This window comes from Schistocerca americana, chromosome 1, assembly GCF_021461395.2.
Source record: "Schistocerca americana isolate TAMUIC-IGC-003095 chromosome 1, iqSchAmer2.1, whole genome shotgun sequence".
NCBI classification, from domain to species: Eukaryota; Metazoa; Arthropoda; class Insecta; order Orthoptera; family Acrididae; genus Schistocerca; species Schistocerca americana.
In genome coordinates, this window is record NC_060119.1 from 543,530,755 (window position 1) to 543,553,231 (window position 22,477).

General features: G+C 38.4%; 1 protein-coding gene across 2 annotated transcripts in view; it reads right to left on the minus strand.

The window, feature by feature from the left end:
* The window catches only part of LOC124605762, a 267,727-nt gene that overhangs the window by 3,180 nt on the left and 242,070 nt on the right, over positions 1–22,477 (minus strand). The window contains exon 8 of one of the 2 annotated variants that reach the window (XM_047137650.1): positions 18,490–18,683. The exons of the other annotated variant lie outside the window; for it this stretch is intronic. Coding sequence (XP_046993606.1) covers positions 18,542–18,683 — 142 coding nt within the window. The 3' untranslated portion in view covers positions 18,490–18,541. The remainder of the gene's footprint in view (positions 1–18,489; positions 18,684–22,477) is intronic. 2 annotated transcript variants of the gene reach the window in all.

Genomic DNA, 22,477 nt, shown 5'->3' on the forward strand with positions numbered 1-22,477 from the left:
TGCCACAGGTATGGTTATCAGTTTGTAGGGCTATATAAAGCATGACCCATCAAGGGTTTGAATGTCAGTTTCTTATCAGTGATGAAGCAATGAACCGAAAAAGTAGTGCAATGAGTGAATAAAAACAAACAGTGAAGTGTGAGTAGTCAAAGTGATACAGTGACAATATAAATCGAAAATAAAAATTGAAATGGGTTTAAAGTGTACTTAGTGTGTTTGTTAATAAAAACTAGATTTGATTTATATTTTAGACAATGCTCAAATATAAAAGAGGGGGAGATCTTGCCAGTTCTGAAACAAAATGGCGAAAACAGAAAGAACAGCAAAAAAACAAAATAGACAAAGAGTGCAAAGCATATTTAAGTTCCCAACGAATGACAGTGAGCACCGTGAGAAGCAGAGAAACCAAGGAACAGTGAAATCAACAGATTGAAGAATCAAGAATTGCATCACAATCTTTTATTAAAAGACTGCAAACTCAAGCTAGCCATGAAAATATCATCCTACGAGAAGCACAGGCCAGGAGAAGTAAACAGACCAATCTAAAGTATGAAGCACTGCACTATGACCCAGTAAGAGACTATAAAAAACACAGATATGCCGTTATCAGATAAATGGATAACATCTGCCAATTTTGCTATGCGAAAAAATTCATTAGAGAAACACCAGGATTCTGTTGCATGAATGGAAAAATTCGATCGCCACTACTGGAAGCACCTCCGCATGAATTTTTACATTACATAACCAGGGAAACTCCAGATTCAAAACGCTTTCTTCAAAATATAAAAGCATACAGCACCTGCTTCAAATGACTTCTTTCAGTTTCAATTTGATCAACACTAAAAGACATGAAAGTGATTATGTTTTTTCCATCTAAGGACAAGACAATCACAACACTGAATCATTACTACCACTACCCAATGAAGACCACACATTTCTGCAATTATATTTCATTGGAAATGAAGAAACAGAAATTGATCAATGATGCACAAATATCAGCAGATTGACACGAGAAGTAGTCCAAGATGTACAGAGGATCTTTCACAAATACAATCAACTGATTCATATATTCAAAATAGCACTAGACCAAATGATTTCTCCACCATACACTGTACGGTGGTTTGCTGAGTTTAGATGTAGATGTAGACTATGAAGTTATAATTTGAGTTGATAAAAGACCACCTGGAGAACACAAATCTAGATTTAATGCACCTCAGATAGATGAAGTCACCACCATAGTTGTGGACAATGAAAACACAAGCAGTGACATAACTGTACAATGAAAAACAGAACAACTACAATGTGCTGCAGAGACACACCATTCATATGATGCCCTCCAATATCCATTAATATTTCTGCAAGAAAAGGATGGATATCATTTTAATGTGAAACAAACCCAACCTGAAACAGGAATAGAAACTAACAAAAAAGTCACTTCCAAGGAATTCTATGCTTATCGCTTAATGATCAGAGATAATGAAACACACAATCACATTCTCAACATTCCCTGTTTATCCCAACAATTCCTGGAAGATGTTGTTGTCGTAGTTTGCTGCAGCTCTCCATGCTCCATCTGCTCTCCTGGCAGATATGTATGCAGAAATAGAAGTGGAACAGATGCTTTACATAAGACAGAATCAGAAAAACAATGCATGGAAGAATACATCCACCTTCAAGTTGCAAGCATAAATGGCATTGGAACAATAGTAATCTTAACCTCATCATACACAGGAAGTCGGAGACACATGCATGAGTACACTCAAAGTGCCACAATTGACATAAGAAAGTATGGACAACTTGACCTCTTCGTAACATTCATATGCAACTCATGGCCAGAAATCAAAGAACAACTATGATACAGACAAGCCTGTGTTTTACACAACAAAAAATGAGATTTATTGAATTCACCAAAAAAATACCACTTCTCTGAGACCATTAGATGCTGGATGTACACAATCGTATGAAAAAACAAGGACTGCCTCACTCACACACTCTCGTACAGCTACACGACAGAACCCATCTCAGGGATATCAACAAAAGCATCCAAGCTGAATTTCCCAAATGACAAGAAGATCCAAAACTGTACAACATAGTAGTGAAAAATGTGGTTCATGGACCATGTGGGCCATTAAACCCCAATTTGTCTTGTATGAGTGATGGAAAATGTACAAAAGAAATACCCAAAATCATTTTTGCATGATACACAAACTGGAGTTGATGACTATTCCAAATACAGAAGATGATTCATCCAAAAACGATGGCTTAACAACAAAAGTACAAATACAAGGCAGTGACAAACTGGAAATAGATAACCAATGTGTAGTGCAGAGAATTAAAAGACAAATGGCCACAATACACAAGAGGCACGATAAAGCAATTTTGCAGCACGACAACGCTCGACCCCACTTTGCACAAGAGGTCAAAATGTACTTGGAAACATTAAAATGGGAAGTCCTATCCCACCCACCATATTCTCCAGATGATGCTCCCTCTGACTATCACCTGTTTAGATCAATGGCGCATGCCCTGGCTGACCAACACTTCCAATCTCATGAAGAAGTCACAAATCGGATCAATTTGTGAATCGCTTCAAAAGATGAACAATTTTTTTGAAGCGGGATTCGTACACTGCCTGAAAGATGGGAGAAAGTAGTGGTCAGTGATGGAAAATACTTTGAATGATACATGTGTAACCAATTTGTTTAATTAAAGCCTCAAATTTTGGGGAGAAAATGGTGGAAGCAAAGTTGTACACCTTGTATGTGAACAAAGGCAGTGATATGGCAATACTTCAAATAGCCAAAGACAGCGCACAACAAAACAGAAACAACGAGATCCTCGCACACCAAATGGGAAGACACATCAACAGTAATGAAGCAGTGTGGTAGATTTTCAGTTTTCCCATATACGAATGCGAACCAACTGTGCAACATCTAGCAGTACATTTGGAAAATGCAGAGTTTTTTTCACAAAAGACACTACCAGAAAAATTGCAAGTGAATCACATCAGAACATAACATTAACAGCTTTTTACTGACTGTACAAATGGATCCATGAAAACATTACTATATGTTTACGTCCCTACCTATTGTGCATGGAACACAACAAGAAACATCTTTTAATGATGAAAACAAGGAACTCCAGTACAAGATCATCCAGGAATAATGAAAACTGGTGCACTAGCCCGAATATACACCATACATCCTAATAACATTGAATGTTTCTCTGTCTGGATGTTGCTACATGAAATATGGGGACCAACAAGTTTCACAGACTGGAAAACGATAATCCCTGGGAATTAACACTACAAGAAGCCTCGATCACAGCCTCAGCTGAACAAATGAGCCACTTACTCACCTCCATTCTAACAACATGTAAGCCATTGTATCCAAAACAGCTGTGAGACTCCTTCAAAGAGAGTATGAGTGATGACATACTGTACCAAATTTGACAAGCTCATCTGAACTGATCACCAATTCAATGATGACATCTTCAATGGAACACTCATTCAATTAGGTGATAAATTTTTAGCAATAAACAACAAGACGTTAGTACAAACTGGGATGCAAACACTGCAAAAATATGTTATTGGTGTGCTAAACTTCAAAATTACAAAGGAAAAAAGCTACAACATAAACAAACTATGTAATGCATTGCTCACAATATACCACTCCTCAATGACAATCAAACGGAAATTTACAACATTGTCATGGCTCAGACCGACAACAACACTGGTGGAATTACTTACTTGGATGCACCAGGCAGCAGTGGGATACCATTTCTAATAAATCCATTGCTGGCAGAAATACGTGCTGAACAGTATAATGCCCTTGCACTGGCATCATCCGGCATTGCCGCCACACTTACAGAATGGGACAAACTGGCCATTCCGCCCCAAAATACCATTGAATATAGCCGAAGAACAATTTCTGTTGTGTAAAATCGCAAGAGCAGCTGGACAGGGTGAACTTCAAAAGCAAGCTAAAATTATCTCCTAGGACAAATGCACAATGGCACATAAAAAAATCACTCAAAGCCGTGGACAGAACATTACACGACTTGCGAGGAAACTGAAGTGATGGGAGGAGCTCTACTCATACTCTCAGGAGATTTTTGACAAACACTTCCAGTTATCCCCTAGTGAACACCAGTAAATGAGATCAATGCATGCTTACAAAAACCACATCTTTGGCCATACGTACAAATACTGTGCCGAACAAAAAATGTGAGAGTTGAACTATCGAAAGACAAAACAGTAGTACATTTTCCTCAACAACTTTTACAAACAGGTCAAGGCACATATCCCACTGACCAGACAGCTGGCCTCATGAAACTCAACAGTGATTTCTGCTGAAAACAGCTCACCAATCAAATTTATCAAGACATTGTTCACAACTATAGCAGTCCAGACTGGTATTTGAACAAGCAATTTTTGCAACTAAAAACAATATTGTCGACAATATCAACTTTAATATTCAAAAGAAAATTCCCAGTGAAGAGAGAATACACACATCAATCAACATGATGAGTAAATGATGAAGAAATTGTGAACTTACCTACAGAATTTTTACACTCTTTGCGAGTTCCCAGAATGCCGTTACTCTGCCTTTGACTTAAAATTGGATCACCAATCATACTACTCATCAAAACTATGCAATTGAACAAGGATAATCATCAAACAGCTATGGAATAACATCACTGAAGCCGAACTTAAGACTGGAAAATACGAAGGACACACACTATTTATACCCATAATACTACTGATCTCTACTGAACTGTCATTCCAATTTAAAAGACCACAATTTCCAATCAAATTAGTCTACAGTTTTACAATTAACAAAGTGCAAGAACAAATTTAAAATATTGCAACATCAACCTCAAAGACTCCTGCTTGTCTTATGGTCAACTATACGTAGCTTGCTCTTGAGTGGGAAATTCAAAAAATTTGTGCATATATATCCCAGATAACAAAATAGAAAATGTTGTTTATAAACAAGTATTTTATGCATTTAGAATATGTTTTCAATAAAAAATTTTACCTCTTATACTTGAATAAGTATTGTAAATAGTTACAATACATTTTCAATAAAACTTTTTTACCTCTGACACTCTAGATTTTATCCTTTTATTCTGTCAACCACACACACTCATACCAACTTCCTGAGTGAAGCCTGGTACCTCAGCTAGTATTACATAAAACATGATTATCATATGTAGGCAATTATTATCAAGGAAAAAGTTGACATTCTTAACTGCCAAGATAGGCACTGTGAAAACACATATAGGCATCTGCACAATACCAGGATATTGGTAACTTATTATTGATTGAAATAATGCAGTTTATGTGTAAACAGCAAAGCTTTTTTAACCATATATACATCTCTAGCTGCTTATGGAGAATTGTATAAAACTCTAGAAACCCAGGTATGTCCCATTACCATATTTAACTTGAAACTGTATTACTATGAAAGCTAAAACAGTGCAAATTCATGCACACTTTAAGTCCTGTTAAGGATAGGGAATTATCACTTTCTATTCACTGAGCAAAGTGGCACAGTGGTTAGCAGACTGGAGTCACATTCAGGAGGACGGCTGTTAAAATCCACGTCTGGCCATCCCGATTTAGGTTTTCCATGATTTCCCTAAGTCACTTCAGGCAAATGCCACAATGGTTCCTTTGAAAGGACATGGCTGATTTTGTTCCCCACCCTTCCCATATCAGATGGAACCAATGACCGTGCTGTTTGGTCCCCTCTCCCCAAGTCAACCAACCAACCAACTTTCTATTACTATAAAATCACGAATAATTAGTTCATGGTATAAATAAAGTTAACTTGCAATGAAAAGTTATAGTCTCATGAATCATAAGGTAAATTGAGTAACATAGACTATATTGTTTAGGTGCAGCAACAATAAACTGAATCTTATAAACACAATAAGCAGATGTTATCTTAAAAGGGCATAATATCAGGTTTAAATTTGTGATTATGAGGTAACTGTAATAAGCATGGATTCCCTTCAGAATGTGCTTGATTATAGTTGGTTACAAATGCTTTCTAACAATTTGCCATAGGCAGGTAATAGAAAGGGGCACAAAAAGCAACATAAAATAGTTTCATTGTTGGCTGAGTCTTCAACACAAGAAGGGCCAGACCACAAGATAAACACAATACAAAACAATAAGCCTAACTGCTTACTGGTTATGCACAAAATGAAAAAGACTCCCTTCCTAATAGCAGAGCATCAGGGAGGGCACCAGTCAAATACGGTAAAAAGGGAAGCACAATGCCTCAGTGATAAATTGATGGGAAGAGGAGAGAGTGAACCAGTACTGCCAGAAGTGTTCAGTGTGAACTACCTTAACTTTGACAGGACGTGATACACAGAACAGCATCAGTGTGTGGCGTGTCATGGTAGATTGGTGATGTACAATTTTGGGCAGGACTACAACAGAACCAGTTCTTATCATTAGCGTAACATGAGGATCTATTTAATCACTGCTTCTCCCAGCTAATAACTGTTATTTTGCTAAAGAAATCTCCACCTGGGATTGTGTAGCAATGTTGTCTGTCAAGCAGTGTAAATTGCGCTAAATTTATGCACAACAATGATCTTATACAACCAGAAAACCAGCTAAATGCATGTTAAGTAATCTCAACTACACAAGAGTAAGGATTTTTAGCAATCTTCAGTGCTATTGCATAATAGGTTCATTACTAGTTGCAGATAGTCTATCCAATTTACCACTGCTCTTATTCGAGGTGGTAACACTTTTCTTTAAGTAAAACGAACAGTTTTGACACATAATACCACACGTGCACAACACTAATGTATTGTTTCCTGTTCAAAATATTTCATAAAAAGAGTTACAAAATAACCAGGCTTCATACATCAGCAGAGAACAATTTTTATTGCATAAGATGTTGTTTGCACTATAGTTAAAGATTGGTCACACTTTAAATGGAGTTTATAACCTTGGAGTGGGTTCTGGGCCACCAATACACAACTATTATCACAATAATAACCATCAAGATTTATGTCTGTTTAAAAATTCAATTTAAAGCTGTCACTGCAATATTTCACTAATATGGCAGCTAACAGAAGACAATCACTTATCGAATCTCCTTCAGGCCCTGTCTTACTACAAACAAATAATATATTTTAAATCTTTTCACCTTTACTATGTTCATTAACATTTAAAAGTAATTCTCAATGTTAATCACTTATTATTCAGCATTTAACAATAAACCACACCGTAGATCAATAGTGCTAATGTCTACGCTCCACTGTAGCTGATAAGAAAACTCAACATTCATTTAGGATGAGAATCATATTGAAATAAAAGTTCAGACAAAAGGGTTGATTTCAATGACACAGAAACTCTATTTTTAAATATTACTTAACAACATAATACAATTTTTACAGACCTCTGTGATATGAGACATCAATCACATCCGATCAGTACAACAGTTCAAACAAAAAGAAGGATTATTTAAGAACAATCATAGATAACAAAAGATGGAGATTTTCATTATCTTTTTCCATAGGTTTTATCTAAGATACGGGTTTTTACCGAACACTTAATTATGTCATTGACAATAATTATTTATTATTTTAGTAATGATGAAGTCCTTTTTATTAATATCATGAGAATGTTCATTCAGATTCCACACACAATGATGCCGTAAATATTTTTCTGAATAAAATATATGCCTGGATATTACAAGTGGCTCATAAACAGGGGAAGGTAAAGATATAGCTCGGTAGTGTCAAGGTTATGGTCTATCAATATCAGTAGAATAGATGATTGTGACCTAACTTTTTATCAGCATAAGAAACAGTGCCACCAAAAAAGTGTCCAAACTAGTCCAGACCTGCCATGGATGCAAGTCAGTCCCCTCACATACCTTAACTAATAAGGGAACGACACTGAAAATGAGAGTGAATGCATGTTGAATCAAATACACAATTAAATCTTACATTTGAATCAAGGTGATTAACACCAGAATCTCAACTGGAAAAATGACAATATAAACTAGCCAGACCATCTGATAAAATGTCACTGCTTCAACTTAGGTACATTCACATGGGATGTCAAAAGAACCACATGTGAAAAATGACAGGCTGGTAACCTTTCAAGTTAACTTAAAAACTACAGGCATCTCCTTAAAAATACAAAAATTCAGATTGTAAACCAAGATTGGTGCACCATCAAGGTAGATACAATAATAATCACACATACAAAATACTATTTTTATCATGTTAGAACACATTTGCTATCTTTAGTTGCCCTAGGTTAGAGAAACAACGCTACAACAGCTAAGTAGTATTGTGTTATCCCTCAAACTCATGTAAGTGATGACAAAACAAATGTATATTAAGGTATGACGCAGCGAGCCACACAGCTGGCACAATCATCCCAATGTCATTTAAATATGATAGTAGTGAACCACATTTAAAGGCAAATATCACTAGAGGATGCACACGATAAGAGGCAGATGGCTGTGATTGGTCAGCAATCCATGATGGCTGCCAGGAAGGTGAGAGGAGGGGTTTTTCCTTATGGCTGTAAGACACAGGTTACGTGATACATGTTATGTGATTTATTCATCTCATTAGGTACAATTTTCAGAGTATTTGATTTGATGTACAGGAGTCATGTCAAGGTTTACAAAATAAACTTTTTTCTCTTTTTTAAGAGAAATACAAAAGTTTACATTATATTTTACATTTCTAAGTATCATCTACACATGTACATAAAATAATACATGTAATACAATCCCTGTGTTCAGACTGTGAAACTGTCCTCAGTTAATTCATTGACAGAATTATAACACTTTTCCACCAGAAGAGTAAAGAGCAATCTTTTCAGTGAACCAAGCTCCATCTTAAATATATTACTGCCTTTTATTTTACTGAAAATTTTTAACCCCATATACTCTGGCGTTTGGGCATAAAGTTTTAAACGATATGTTGGAAGTTTGAAGTTATCTTTGTGATGAGTGCTGTAGCTGTGGTCAAAATGGAAAGTGTCTAGTGTATGTTGACTTTTATATAGGAACACCACCACCTCATATATGTAAAGTGAGGGGGATAGATAGTATTTTTAAATTTTTTAACAGTGGTCAACAAGATTCCCATTTTTTTGCAACACACATGTTTCTAATTACTTTCTTTTGTAATACTAGGAGCCTAGTGACATTTGCTGAATTTCGCCAGAAGATTATACCATAATGAATAACTGACTCAAAGTAGCAGTGATAAACTATCTTTCTGGTATCCACGTTTGTGGTACCTGAAAAAATACACATTGCAAATGCTAAGTTGTTCAGTTTATTTGCTAAGTAATCTATATGTACCTTCCAATTTAAATTTTTGTCAAGATTTAGGCCTAAGAACTTCACATGGTTTGCTTCTGTGATATCCTGATCATTGCAAGTTATCTTTATTTCAGTCCTTTCTACTGATTTAGCTTCAAATTGCATTATTTTGATTTTAGTTACATTTAGTTTTCGTCCATTTTGATAGAAACAAGATTCGAGTTTTTCTAAAGTATTTTTGGCTTTTTCTGGAACACTTTCAGATACCTCATTTTCAATTAGAACTGATGTATCGTCAGCAAATAAGACTGAATGAACATCAATAGCAAGTGGTAGGTCATTTACATAAAAAAGAAACTGATAGGGACCCAATATCAAACCTTGTGGGACTCCTTGGGGAACTGTTTTCCAGTCTGAGGAATAATTGGTTCCGTTTGAAGTTAAAATTACTCTTTGTTTCCTACCTGACAGGTAAGAGCTAAACCATTTTAAAGCAGTGTCCCCAATTCGATACATCTGTAATATGTGGAGGAGTAATGCATGGTTCACTGAATCAAAAGCTTTAGTTAGATCACAGAATATTCCTCTGACCTTTCTACCCTTATCTAATGTGGAGCATATTTTTTGGATAAACTCATTTATAGCTATCACAGTGCTTTTACCCTGGTGGAATCCGAACTGTTTTTTAAAAATTATATCATTTTTTTACGGTAAGAACTTTATTAATTTGTTTTGCTGCAATCTTTTTCAAACACTTTAGAGAAGACTGGCAAAAGAGAGATACAGCGGTAATTACCCATATCTTGTGTCAATCCTGTTTTGAATAGAGGTTTGATCTCAGCATATTTCAATACATTTGGAAAGCATCCCTGTTCAAAAGATTGATTTATAATAATTGACAGTGGTTGAGAAATAATATTGTACACACACTTGATTACAGATGATGTTATTTCATCCCACTGGAGGGGAAGGGTAGGGGTAGGTACTGCAAAGCACGCAAGACAGGGAGCTAGGGGAGTGAGACGTAACACTGCAAGAAGTGAGAGAAGAGGGGGATAATGGTACATCGTCGTGTGGTCGGCTTTTTGCAAAAAATGGCTCTGAGCACTATGCGACTTAACTTCTGAGGTCATCAGTCACCTAGAACTTAGAACTAATTAAACCTAAGGACATCACACACATCCATACCTGAGGCAGGATTCGAACCTGCGACCATAGTAGTCGCTCGGTTCCAGACTGTAGCGCCTAGAACCGCACGGCCACTCCGGCCGGCGGCTTTTTGCAAATGCAACAACTGTGAGCCAGGCTAGGCATCAGTATCAGCTCCATATTGCTTCATCTTCAGCTTTCATTTTCAACTTAATATTTTTACATCATTAATCAGTACATTTCAAACAGATCTTCATATCAGCTTCACCCAACACCTTCCACTTACATTGCTGCTATACAAAAGATGGTAACACAATATAAGTAACAGTATATCATGACTTTAATCATAATGCTTCATTAACTTTTTATTTCATAGTACATTGTGTAGTAAACAAATAATAGACAAGACTGGTTCAAGTAACAAATATGGATTTATTAATGAAGCTCTGAACAACAACGGAAAAAAGACTCTCATAGATCCCCACATAACAAGACACAATACTCTGATGTGAACGGGATACGTGAAGGACATGCAGGATACTCAGTTAGTGCTCCTCCACCCATATATATGTGCGAGTCAATGGCAGACAGCGAGGCGGAGACCTCGCCGCACGCATGCCTCCCACAAGTGGACTCCAGTGGCTGGCCTGCATTGATACAGTTGGCAGCTGATTCAAAAATGCACACGTGGTGACAATACACTCAGCACACTCTCATTCACATGCACTAGTCGCAGGATACAACACATTATAATCCTCAATATGCAACATGGTTTCATGTGTTGTGTCACAGTATCATCCTGTCAAACTTGACTATTTTTTTATGCTCTCCAGGGGTTACTAGCAGAAAGTAACATGACGTAAAATGTTGTGTTAGTCATCTTGCTTAAGACAGTGTACTCTAATGCAACCTGCACACTTAATCTCTCAATTTCCATCATGTATCAACACATTAACCACACCATCTTTAATGGCCTTTCATAATCTGTCATTGACACATTATAATTACCAGCACTGACTTAACCACTTACAAAACAAGATATTCCCCATTCTCCATAGAAGGAAAGAAAGATTCAGAGAAAGCCATAGAAAAGGTGGGAGAGCAAAAAAGTGAATCCTTATGTTCTACATTCCAGTACATCACATAGCATCCTAGAGATTTAAGTGACAACAGGTGCTAATCATATTACTATGACTCTATAGTACTCCTGCAGGCCTGTAGCTCCTTACTCCCACTAGTAGTCCGACAGATTCTATCTGGACTGTCAGAATTTCACGGTTTGCAGATTTTCTTGCAAGGCCAGGATGAGGGTGTCATGTCTGTGTCTGGTTTCCCAATAAAAACTCTCTCCCAATGGCGCCCATACACATGAGCAAGGAAGAGTCATGGCCCTCCCCATAGCTTTCAAGGAAAAGAAAAAACACAGTGTAGTCAGGTGCTTTTCTTTCAGATAAACTATTTAAATCTGTATCATGCAGTTTTTAATAAGGTTGGAACTGAAACTTTTTTGTGGCTATTTACGAGTCACCTTTCATCATTCAAAATATTAAAAATACTTCGTACCCTCCCAATTTGCCCCCTCCTCCACCCCATGAAAACTATTGTATGGACACTCTTGTCACTCACATTGCAGCTCACGATTTGGCTCATTCCCTCACACGTAAGTGGTTTTAATTTCTTGTTAGATGTTAGATGTGTTTCTTGTTAGATGTTTGTTGGATTCCTAAGGCTCTTATGTCTATCCACAGCAAGCTGCCTTTAGAGCAGAAACTTACTCTCACTGGTGGCATGACATTTTATTGATAGAAAAGATGAAAAAAAAATAGTTTTGAGCACAACATAAAAAAAGGAATGTCAAGACTGGCTTGGATATTCTGTGAGTACTAGTTCACATCTTGCCAGCTGTAAGGTCCTACAGGTAGCATGATGGAACTCTACGAGTTCTGAAACCCTGCCTTGTCTCGCCTTGATCTACCTTGCAGCCAGTGACAATCAACACCTGGTGACTGATTTCTTTAGCCAGCCGGAGTAGCTGAGCGGTTCTAGGCGCTACGGTCTGGAACCGCGCGACCGGTACGGTCGCAGGTTCGAATCCTGCCTCGGGCATGGACGTGTGTGATGTCGTTAGGTTAGTTAGGTTTAAGTAGTTCTAAGTTCTAGGGGACTGAAGACCTTAGAAGTTAAGTCCCATAGTGCTCAGAGCCATTTGAACCTTTTTTTAAATTTTTTTTTTAAATTTCTTTACAATGGATTACAACATGCAGCACAGCACATGTCAACTGTGTGTCAGCTGCTTGCACCTCTTGCAGTGTAACTCATTTGTAAACATAGGCCAAGGGTCATTAATTTATGATGTGGTTGAAACAAATCACCTACTGTCTTGTGTAATAGAACAAGTGGAGCTGCATCATGCAAAGCCAAAAGTGACACCACTTTTGTCTTGCTTCTGATAAAAATATATTGCTCTTTCCTCTGCTTCCTTTCTTAATGCATCAGTTCTCTTGTAGCATGATCCAAAAATATATGTACAGCATGAAATTGTACAATCCTATTCATGAACATTTCGAGATCCTCCCCTTGCCTCTATCTCAGGGTAGATAATTTATTTCTGTAGTAACTTATGTCTGCTTTGTCTAAATATCTCTTTGACAATCCCCTGCTGGAAAATCAATCTTTGTGCATTTTTCAATGTAGATCTATCCCCTGGTAATTTGAACCACACCATATTTAACTAAAAGTCATCTGATCATGAAAAGCACATTCGACCAACACCACAAACTTGTTGTAAAATGATGTCCACATTTTTGGTGGAATTCCCCACAAAAACAGGAATCACTATGCTACGCTGTGAGATGGCAGGACTGATCTCAGATTACCTGAACCTTCAAATCTTTCTTTGGCATAGAAAATTGTTAATTCTAATTTCTCTTCTAAGTACATATTTTTAAGGGTGAGTTTATGCATCTGCTCTTGCATGGGTACAAGGCTGCTCTTTAATTGTGAGCATGTAGTGACCATTTATTAAAAAGATGAGGAGAAGTAGCTTTCAATTTCTAAATCTTACTGTATACACATTACAATCACACTTTAACTATCTCTAGACATTATAATTAAAATAGTGGTCAAAGATTGCCTTGAATATTGTGAATTCACAATAATGATATTAACGTGACATTATGTTTTAAATGAAGACACTAAATAGCAATACTCAACAAGAAAATCTAACAGTAAACTCTATGATTGGCAGGACACTTCCCAATAAATGTCTCTCAGTTCAGAATGTTGCTTCTCATAAAAAATATGACATTATGTTGTTGTCAAATTCAATCACTGCAGCATGATGGCAACATCAATGCACATGCATGACGTGGGCTATTGGCATGTGGCACCTGCATGGAGGTGCCTTGCACCCACCGGTGACTGATGGCTGCAATGGTGATGAGGCAAAGTGTGGACCACCCGCTGTTGAACTCTTTTGATGCTTGGGCTGTGCAACTGCACATTAGTACTGAGATGGCACGTGTCTGGTAAGGGTGGCAGGTCAGGCACACAGCCACAGGTAGTGCTGAGATGGTGCTCCCCACGTGAGGGTGGCATGACGTTATATGTTGTGAGCCAGAAGGGCAGCAGCAAACAGTGTAGCCCAAAGCACAGTCAGCTCAGCTGGCAGGCCAGACTGTGGCTTAGTGTGGCCCTGATGATGCTCTTGGCAGGGCCAGCAGCTGCTGGGCAATGGTGGTGGGTAGCAGGCTACTAACAGGTGATGCCTGTGGGTGGCGGTGTGCCACGACGACTGTAGGTGCTTGGTACAGCTACAAGAACAGCATGGATCTGGCATATGATTTGCAACCCCATGCATGTGGATAGGGTGACAACGGCACAGCACTCAGCAATGATGTGTGGCAATAGGAAAACTCCACTGGCACCAGCTGGCCAGCTATGACAGTCAGATGAGCCTTATACAGCACAGACTTGCACACAGTGCCCATGTGTACAGTACATAGATACATGGCATAGTATGGTGAACTTGTGGCTTCAACGGGTGGCAGGTAGTGAGGTGCTGGCTGAACCTTTCTCTAGGAGCAGTGGAAAGGCACTGATGCAGTTTGTTCTGGACTACATGGCAGGTACAGCTGCAACTCCCGGTCTGTGTGAAGTAACATCATCACAGTGCTCAGCTTTCCACTGACAACGCAAACAAATGTAAACCAAAATTTTTGCAGCTTAATTTCTGATTAAATAGTGGGGGTCCAGACTTTTGACATCAAATGTACAGACATGAAAGAGGAGGAGGCTGATCAGGGCAACAGAGGGAGTCAGAAGGGAGGTTTTTGAATTAAAGAATGGATTCATTGACCAATAGTATGTTTTCAGTTCTCAAGTTACAGAAGGGCTCATCTGGGACACAAAGGTTGATTGACACTCTAAGTGGTTGAACAAAAGAAAGGAAAAGGAAGTGGGAGAGTAAGTGGTTCATGTTTGTGTGTTTGGTGGCCAGCCCTGAAGCACAGAGCCAAAGGCGGATGGCAGATGCCATCTGCTCTGTTTGAAAGCAGAATCACAGGAGTGTGTCTATGCTGTGCACTGCCCTCCAAGAATCTCCAGCAACCACACACGACTTATTACTCATGTTCCCTACTGGGTATGTTTGGTGGCATGGGTATGCTACTGCATTCAGCAGAGGGCTGAAAGCATAGCTTGCCAGCAACTTTTATAGGAATGAACTACTTCTGCCCTGAAGGACAGCTTGGGTTGGTACATCAGCACTCTCGGAACTAATGCTGGACTTTTTGAAACATGCAGCTGATCTTTGGTGTAAAAACTTTTTAACCAAATTCCTAAAATATTCCCAAGTGGCTAGCCATCCTTCACAGCTTTTTACAAAACAACAGAAACAAGCCTGGAGACATTATTACAGAAATGGGAGAAGAAGTGCACGAATATGAGATTGCAGATATAATACTGCAGGAAGAATTTGACACAGCAATGAAAAACCAAAGCCATAAAGAGATACCTGGAGATACATTCTTTTAGAATTATTGAAATCCCTGGGAGAACTAGCTATAAGAAAACTATTCTACCTGGTATACGAAATACACTGAAGAGCCAAAGAAATGGCAACACCTTCTTAATTTCATGTAGGGCCGCCGCGACCATGCAGAGTGCCACAACATGATGTGGCGTGGACTCGACTAATGTCTGAAGTAGTGCTGGAGGGAACTGACACCATGAATTCTGCAGGACTGTCCATAAATCCGTAAGAGTAAGAGGGGGTGGTGATCTCTTCTGAACAGCATGTTGCATGCCATATATGCTCAATAATGCTCATATCTGGGAAGTTTGGTGGCCAGTGGAAGTGTTTAAACACAGAAGAGTGTTCCTGGAGCCACTCAATAGCAATTCTGGACATGTGGGGTGTTGTATTGTCCTGCTGAAATTGCTCAAGTATGTTGATATGCACAATGGACACGAATGGATCTAGGTGATCAGACAGGATGCTTATATACATGTCACCTGTCAGAGTTATTTCTAGACTTATCTGGGGTCCCATATCACTACAGCTGCACACACCCCTCACTGTTACAGAGCCTCCACCAGCTTGAACTGTCCCCTGCTGACTTGCAGGGTCAATGGATTCATGAGGTTGTCTCCATACCTGTACATCCATTCACTTGATACAATTTGAAATAAGACTCGTCTGACCAGACAAAATGTTTCCAGTCATCAATATTCCAATGTTGGTTTCATGGGCCCAGGCAAGGTGTATCATGCAGTCATCAAGGGTACACAAGTGGGTCTTCAGCTCTGAAAGCCCATATCAATGATTTTTTGTTGAATGGTTTGCACACAGACAATTGTTGATGGCCCAGCACCAATTTGCGGAATGATTCTCTTCAGTTGTTGTTGGTCCCATTCTTGCAGGGTCTTTATGGAGCCGCAATGATATTGGAGATTTAATGTTTTACCGGATTCCTGATATTCATGGTATTACTCGTGAAATGGTCGTACGGGAAAATCCCCACTTCATCGCTACCTTGGAGATGGTGAGTCCCATCACTTGTGCACTGACTATGACACCATATTCAAACTCACTTAAATGTTGATAACCTGCCATTGTGGCAGCAGTAATCAATCTAACAACTGCACCAGACACTTGTTGTCTTATATAGGAGTTGCCGACCACAGCACCGTATTCTGCCTGTTTACATATCTCCGTATTTTGATATGCATGCCTATACCAGTTTGTCTGGTGCTTCAGTGTATGTGAGACAGACAAAATACCCTCAGACTTCAAGAAGAACGTAAGAATGCCTATTACAAAGAAGGCAAGTGCTGACAGGTGTGATTACCACTGAACCATCAGTTTAGTAAGCCATGGTTACAAAATACTGACACAAATTATTTAAAGTGAGTGGAAAAATTAGCAGAAGCTGACCTCAGTTAAAATGGGATTGGATTCTGGTGAAATGTAGGAAAATGCGTGGCAATACTGACACTACATCTTATCTTCGATGAGGCAAAGCTATATTTATGGCATTTGTAGATTCAGAGAAAGTGACATTGTTGACTAGAATACACCGTTTGAAAGTCTGAAGGTAGCAAGGATAAAATAAAGGGAGCAGAAGATTATCTGCAACTTGTAAAGAACTCATATCATACTTCGAGGAGTTGAAGAACATGAAAGATAAGCAGTAGGGAGTTAAATGGGGCTGTAGCTTGCCATCAGTGTTACACAGTCTGTACAATGAGCATGCAGAGAAGAAAACTAAGGAGAAATTTGAAAATGGAATTAAAGGTCAGAGACAAGAAAGAAAAAAAGTGACATTTTCTGATGACATTGTAATTCTGTCATAGGAGGCAAAAGACTTGGAAGATAAGTTGAGTGGCATGGTTAGTGTCTTGAAAAGAAGCTGTAGGATGAATATGAAAAAACAGGGGTACTGTGTGGAGATTTTGATATTGATTTTCTGAGCCATAGCCCTCACAGGGAGAAGTTCCTAGGTATTATAAATGCTTACAATCTATGTCTGACTGTTAGCTCTCCAACACATATAACAAAAATTAGTGTCATTCTCTTGGGCCAGGTATGTGTAAACATGGACATCAGAAAACTTTGATACCAGCTCTAGCGACTATCTTTCACAGTTACTAACCATACCTGTAAACCACATTTCGACCAGTGTACAAAATATTATCCATAAAATGCGCTATTGTCAGAAAAATATTGAACACTTCCTGTATCTAATCAGCAAACAATCTTGGAAAGAAGTATACAATACCTCTATTACCAATGAAAAGATGGAAAATTTTTTGAACATTTTCAAGCACAATGTTGCCATAACTTCTCCACAAAGGAAAATGATTTCAAGGAGCACAAACAGATTCAAAAGCTGGATTACATAAGGCATTAGAGATCTTGTAAAAGGAAGTGGGAACTTTTTCTGCACTCAAGACTGACAGAAATCCAGAATTTCTTAGTTATTTCAAAAAATACAAGTTAGTTTTGAAATGTGTCATAAAAAGAGGCACAAATTAAGGAAAATGACAAGTATATTATGAAGTCATCCAATAAAACTAAGTCCATATGCAAAGCTGTGCACGATCTTGCGAGGAAGGAGACAACTTACAAGAATATTGTGATATTGCACGATGCCAAGAATGTCACTAATCTTAGGGCAGTTGCAAACAACTTCAGTTCTTATTATGGAACCCTTGCAGGAAAATTAGTGAAGGGAAAATTTGGCAATCTACCTAATACAACACTGAAAGAACTTCCATCTATTGAAATAAATAATACAGGGTGATTATAATTAATTAAAGTTAAACTTTCAAAATGCTGTAGAAATAACACCACTTGTCCGAATGATGTCAAATTGCAACAGAATATTATCGCAGAAAGGGAAAAAGTGTGGCAGAAGAAAAAAAAAATAGTGCGAAAATTGTTCAAAAGAATGTTTCAGAACATGTAAATGAAAACACCTGTCATGTGCATGACCTATTGAAGTTGGTATAAATATACCTGGTACACAGCTTTTCCTCTTTTCACATCTGCGACGTTCACCATGATTGTCTCAATGCAAGATTGTGCTCTGCTTGTAAAGCTGTATTACAAGAATGATGACTGTGTACACATTGCTCTGCAGAAGTTCCACACGCTGAAGGGTTTGAAAATGGTGTTGGTCCAATGACTGCCGTCGGTCTGGAGGAAATGATCTGGAAATTAGAAAAGATGGTTTCTTTTTATGTGCAACCTGGTAGAGGGAGGAAACGAATTGATTTGACATCAACAGAAGCAGTGGCCACAGCAATGCAGGAGGAGATGAGTGGTGGTGTGCAAACATGTAGTGCACGGAGAATTGTACGAACATTAGACATACCCATGAGCACGGTGCATAAAATCCTACAAAACATCCTTCTTTGCTATTCATTCAAAATTAACCATGTGCTTGAGTTGCTTCCTGTTGACCTCCCAGCAAGAGAGACCTTTTCTTTAGAATTTCTTGCTCGCATGGAAGTGGACAATGATGGGCTGTGGAAAATTTTGTGGACAGACAAAGCCCCCTTCCATCTGACAGGATATGTCAATACACAAAATTGTTGAATGTGGGCAATGGAAAATACACACACAAATCAACCAGTACCACTTAATCCAGAAAAGAACCATTGTGTGACACAGATTTACAGCCCCATTTATCATCGGGCCATATTTTTTTGAAGAGACAGGTGCTACCAGTCCTGTTATCTGTACCATCACTGGTAAGCACTATGAGAGTCTTTTGCACAACCACGTCATTCCGGCTCTCCAAAGGGGGATGGGATCATTTTTATGCAAGATGGTACACCTCTTCACATTGCAAATCCAGTTAAGCAGCTGCTGAAGTGCCATATCGGAAATGCTTGAATTATCAGGTGCCATATCCCTACAGCCTGGCCATTCCGATCACCTGACCTTAAGCCGTGTGACTTCTGGCTGTGGGGCTATCTGAAAGATGTTGTGTGCAGTGTTCTGATTGCAAACTTAGCTGCACTGAAGGCACACACTGCACAACACATTCTAAACCTGACATCGAAAACACTGTGATCAGTTGTGGAACATTGTTTCTCGATTTCAACTTGTTGTAGAAAATGGTGGACAGCATATTGACCATGTTTTGTGCCAGTCACACAGATATTAATAATCTGATTTGATTTCGATTGATACTTTTTATGCGGTTTTTGACCTCAGGACAATTTAAAACTGATGTGAATGATGATTTTTATGTGTTTTTCTGCCTCAGGACAATTGAAAACCGATTTTTCCCATCCAATGTGATATGACCTTGCCATGGTGGATGCACTCATGTAAGTAACAGTATCATATCTGTACACCCACACACACAGAATAGTACAGTTTGTTTAACATCTAACGTACACCTTAGGTATTGTATGATTCATTTGTCATTGTAGTCAACCACCATTAAATTATGATGCTCACAGCACCATCTATTCCTACCTTTTGTAACTATTTATTTTTCTTCTGCCGTACATTTTCCCCCTTCTCCGATAATATTCCATTGCAATTCGACATCATTCTGACCAGTGGTGTTATTTCTACAGTGATTTGAAAGTTGAACTTTAATTACAATCACCCTGTATATCCATGTTCCTTAGGCCAATAGGACCAACAGAACTCCTAAATACCATTAATTTCAACAAAGAGTAATTATTCAACTGGCTCTGATGATTCCAGAGTGAAATTTTCACTCTGCAGTGGAGTGTGCACTGATTGAAACTTCCTGGCAGATTAAAAGTGTGTGCCGGACAGAGACTCAAACTTGGGACCTTTGCCTTTTGTGGGCAAGTGCTCTACCATCTGAGCTACCCAAGCAAGACTCACATCTCATCCTCACAGATTTACATCTGCCAGTAGAGCACTTTCCTGCGAAAGGCAAAGGTCCCGAGTTTGAGTCTCGGTCCAGCACACAGTTTTAATCTGCCTTGGTACTGATGCCAAGACACATTTCTCTCCTTTAGAACAAGGACCCAACCCATACAATTATAGTTGGTGCTGACTTTAACTTACTCTCGATATGGTGACCAAAATACATGTTTAATTCTGGAGGTGCACATAAAATATCATCCAAAATTGTGCTGAACTCATTCTCTGAAAATTATTTTGAACATTTACTTCATGAGCCCATGCAAACAGTAAATGGTTGTGAAAATACATTTTACCTCTTAGTAACAAATAATCTTGAGTTAATAACAAGCATTAAAATGGATACAGTGATTAGTGAACACAGGGTGGTTGTTGCAAGACTGAATATTGTAACTCCCAAATTCTCCAAAAACAAACAAAAAATGTACGTATTCAAAAAAGCAGATAAAAATTCACTTGACACTTTGCTGTGAGACAATCTCCACTCCTTTCAAATTAACAAAGTTAGTGTAGACCAGGTGTGGCTTGAATTCAAAGAAATAGTATCGGCAGCAATTGAGTGATTTCTACCAAATAAATTAACGAACGACAGAGCAGATCCTCCACAAAATGGGTTAGAACACAATTGCAGAAACAACGAAAAAAACATGCCAAATTTAAACAGATGCAAAATCTCCAAGATTTGTGATCTTTTACAGAAGCTCAAAATTTCACACAGATTTCAATATGAGGGGCTTATAATAGTTTCCACAAAGAAGCTTTGTCTCGAAACCTGGCAGAAAATCCAAAGAGACTCTGGTCATATGTGAAACATGCTAGAGACAAGACACAATGAATGCTTTCTCTGTGCGATAGCAATGGAGATACTATTGAAGACAGCACTACCAAAGCAGAGTTACTAAACACAGCCTTCCAAAATGCCATTACAAAAGAAGAAGAAGTAAATATTCCAGAATTCAAATAAAGAACAGCTGCCAACATGATTAATGTAGAAGTAAATATCCTCGGAGTAGCGAAGCAACTTAAATCACTTAATGAAAGCACATCTTCTGGTCCAGACTGTTTACCAATTATGTTCCTTTCAGAGTATGCCGATGCATTAGCTCCATACTTAACAATCATACACAACAATTCGCTCGATGAAGGATCCATACCCAAAGACTGGAAAGTTGCACAGCTCACACCAATATTCAAAAAAGGTAGTAGGAGTAATCCACTAAATTACAGACCGCCATCACTAACATTGATATGCAGCAGGATATTGGAACATATATTATGTTCGAAAATTGTGAATTACCTTGAAGAAAACGGTCTATTGACACAAAGTCAACAGGGATTTAGAAGACACTGTTCTTGTGAAACACAACTAGCTCTTTACTCACACGAAGTGTTGAGTGCTACCGACAAGGGATTTCAAGTTGATTCTGTTTTTCTGAATTTACCGAAGGCTTTTGAAAATGTACCACAAAAGCGACTTGTAGTGAAATTGCATGCCTATGGAATATCATCTCAGTTAGGGGACTGGATTCTTGATTTCCTGTCAGAGGGGCACAGTTCGTAGTAACTGACAGAAAGTCATCAAGTAAAAGAGAGGCAATTGCTGGCGTTCCCCAAGGTAGTGTTATAGGCCCTTTACTGTTCCTTATCTATATAAATGATTTGGGAGACAATCCGAGCAGCCATCTTAGGTTGTTTGGAGATGACGCTTTTGTTTATTGACTAATAAAGTCATCAGAAGATCAAAACAAATTGCAAAATGATTTAGAAAAGATACATCTATGGTGCTAAAATTGGCAATTGACACTAAATAACGAAAAGTGTGAAATCATCCACATGAATTCTAAAAGGAATCCTGTAAACTTTGTTTACCCGGTAAATCAGCCAAATCTAAAGGCCACAAATTTAACTAAATATCTAGCAATTACAATTACGAACAACTTAAATTGGAAGGAACACACTGAAAATATTGTGTGGAAGGCTAACCAAAGATTGTGTTTTATTGTCGGGACACATAGGAAATGTAACAGACCTACTAAGGAGACTACCTACACTACACTTGTCTGCCCTCTTTCAGAATACTGCTGTGTGG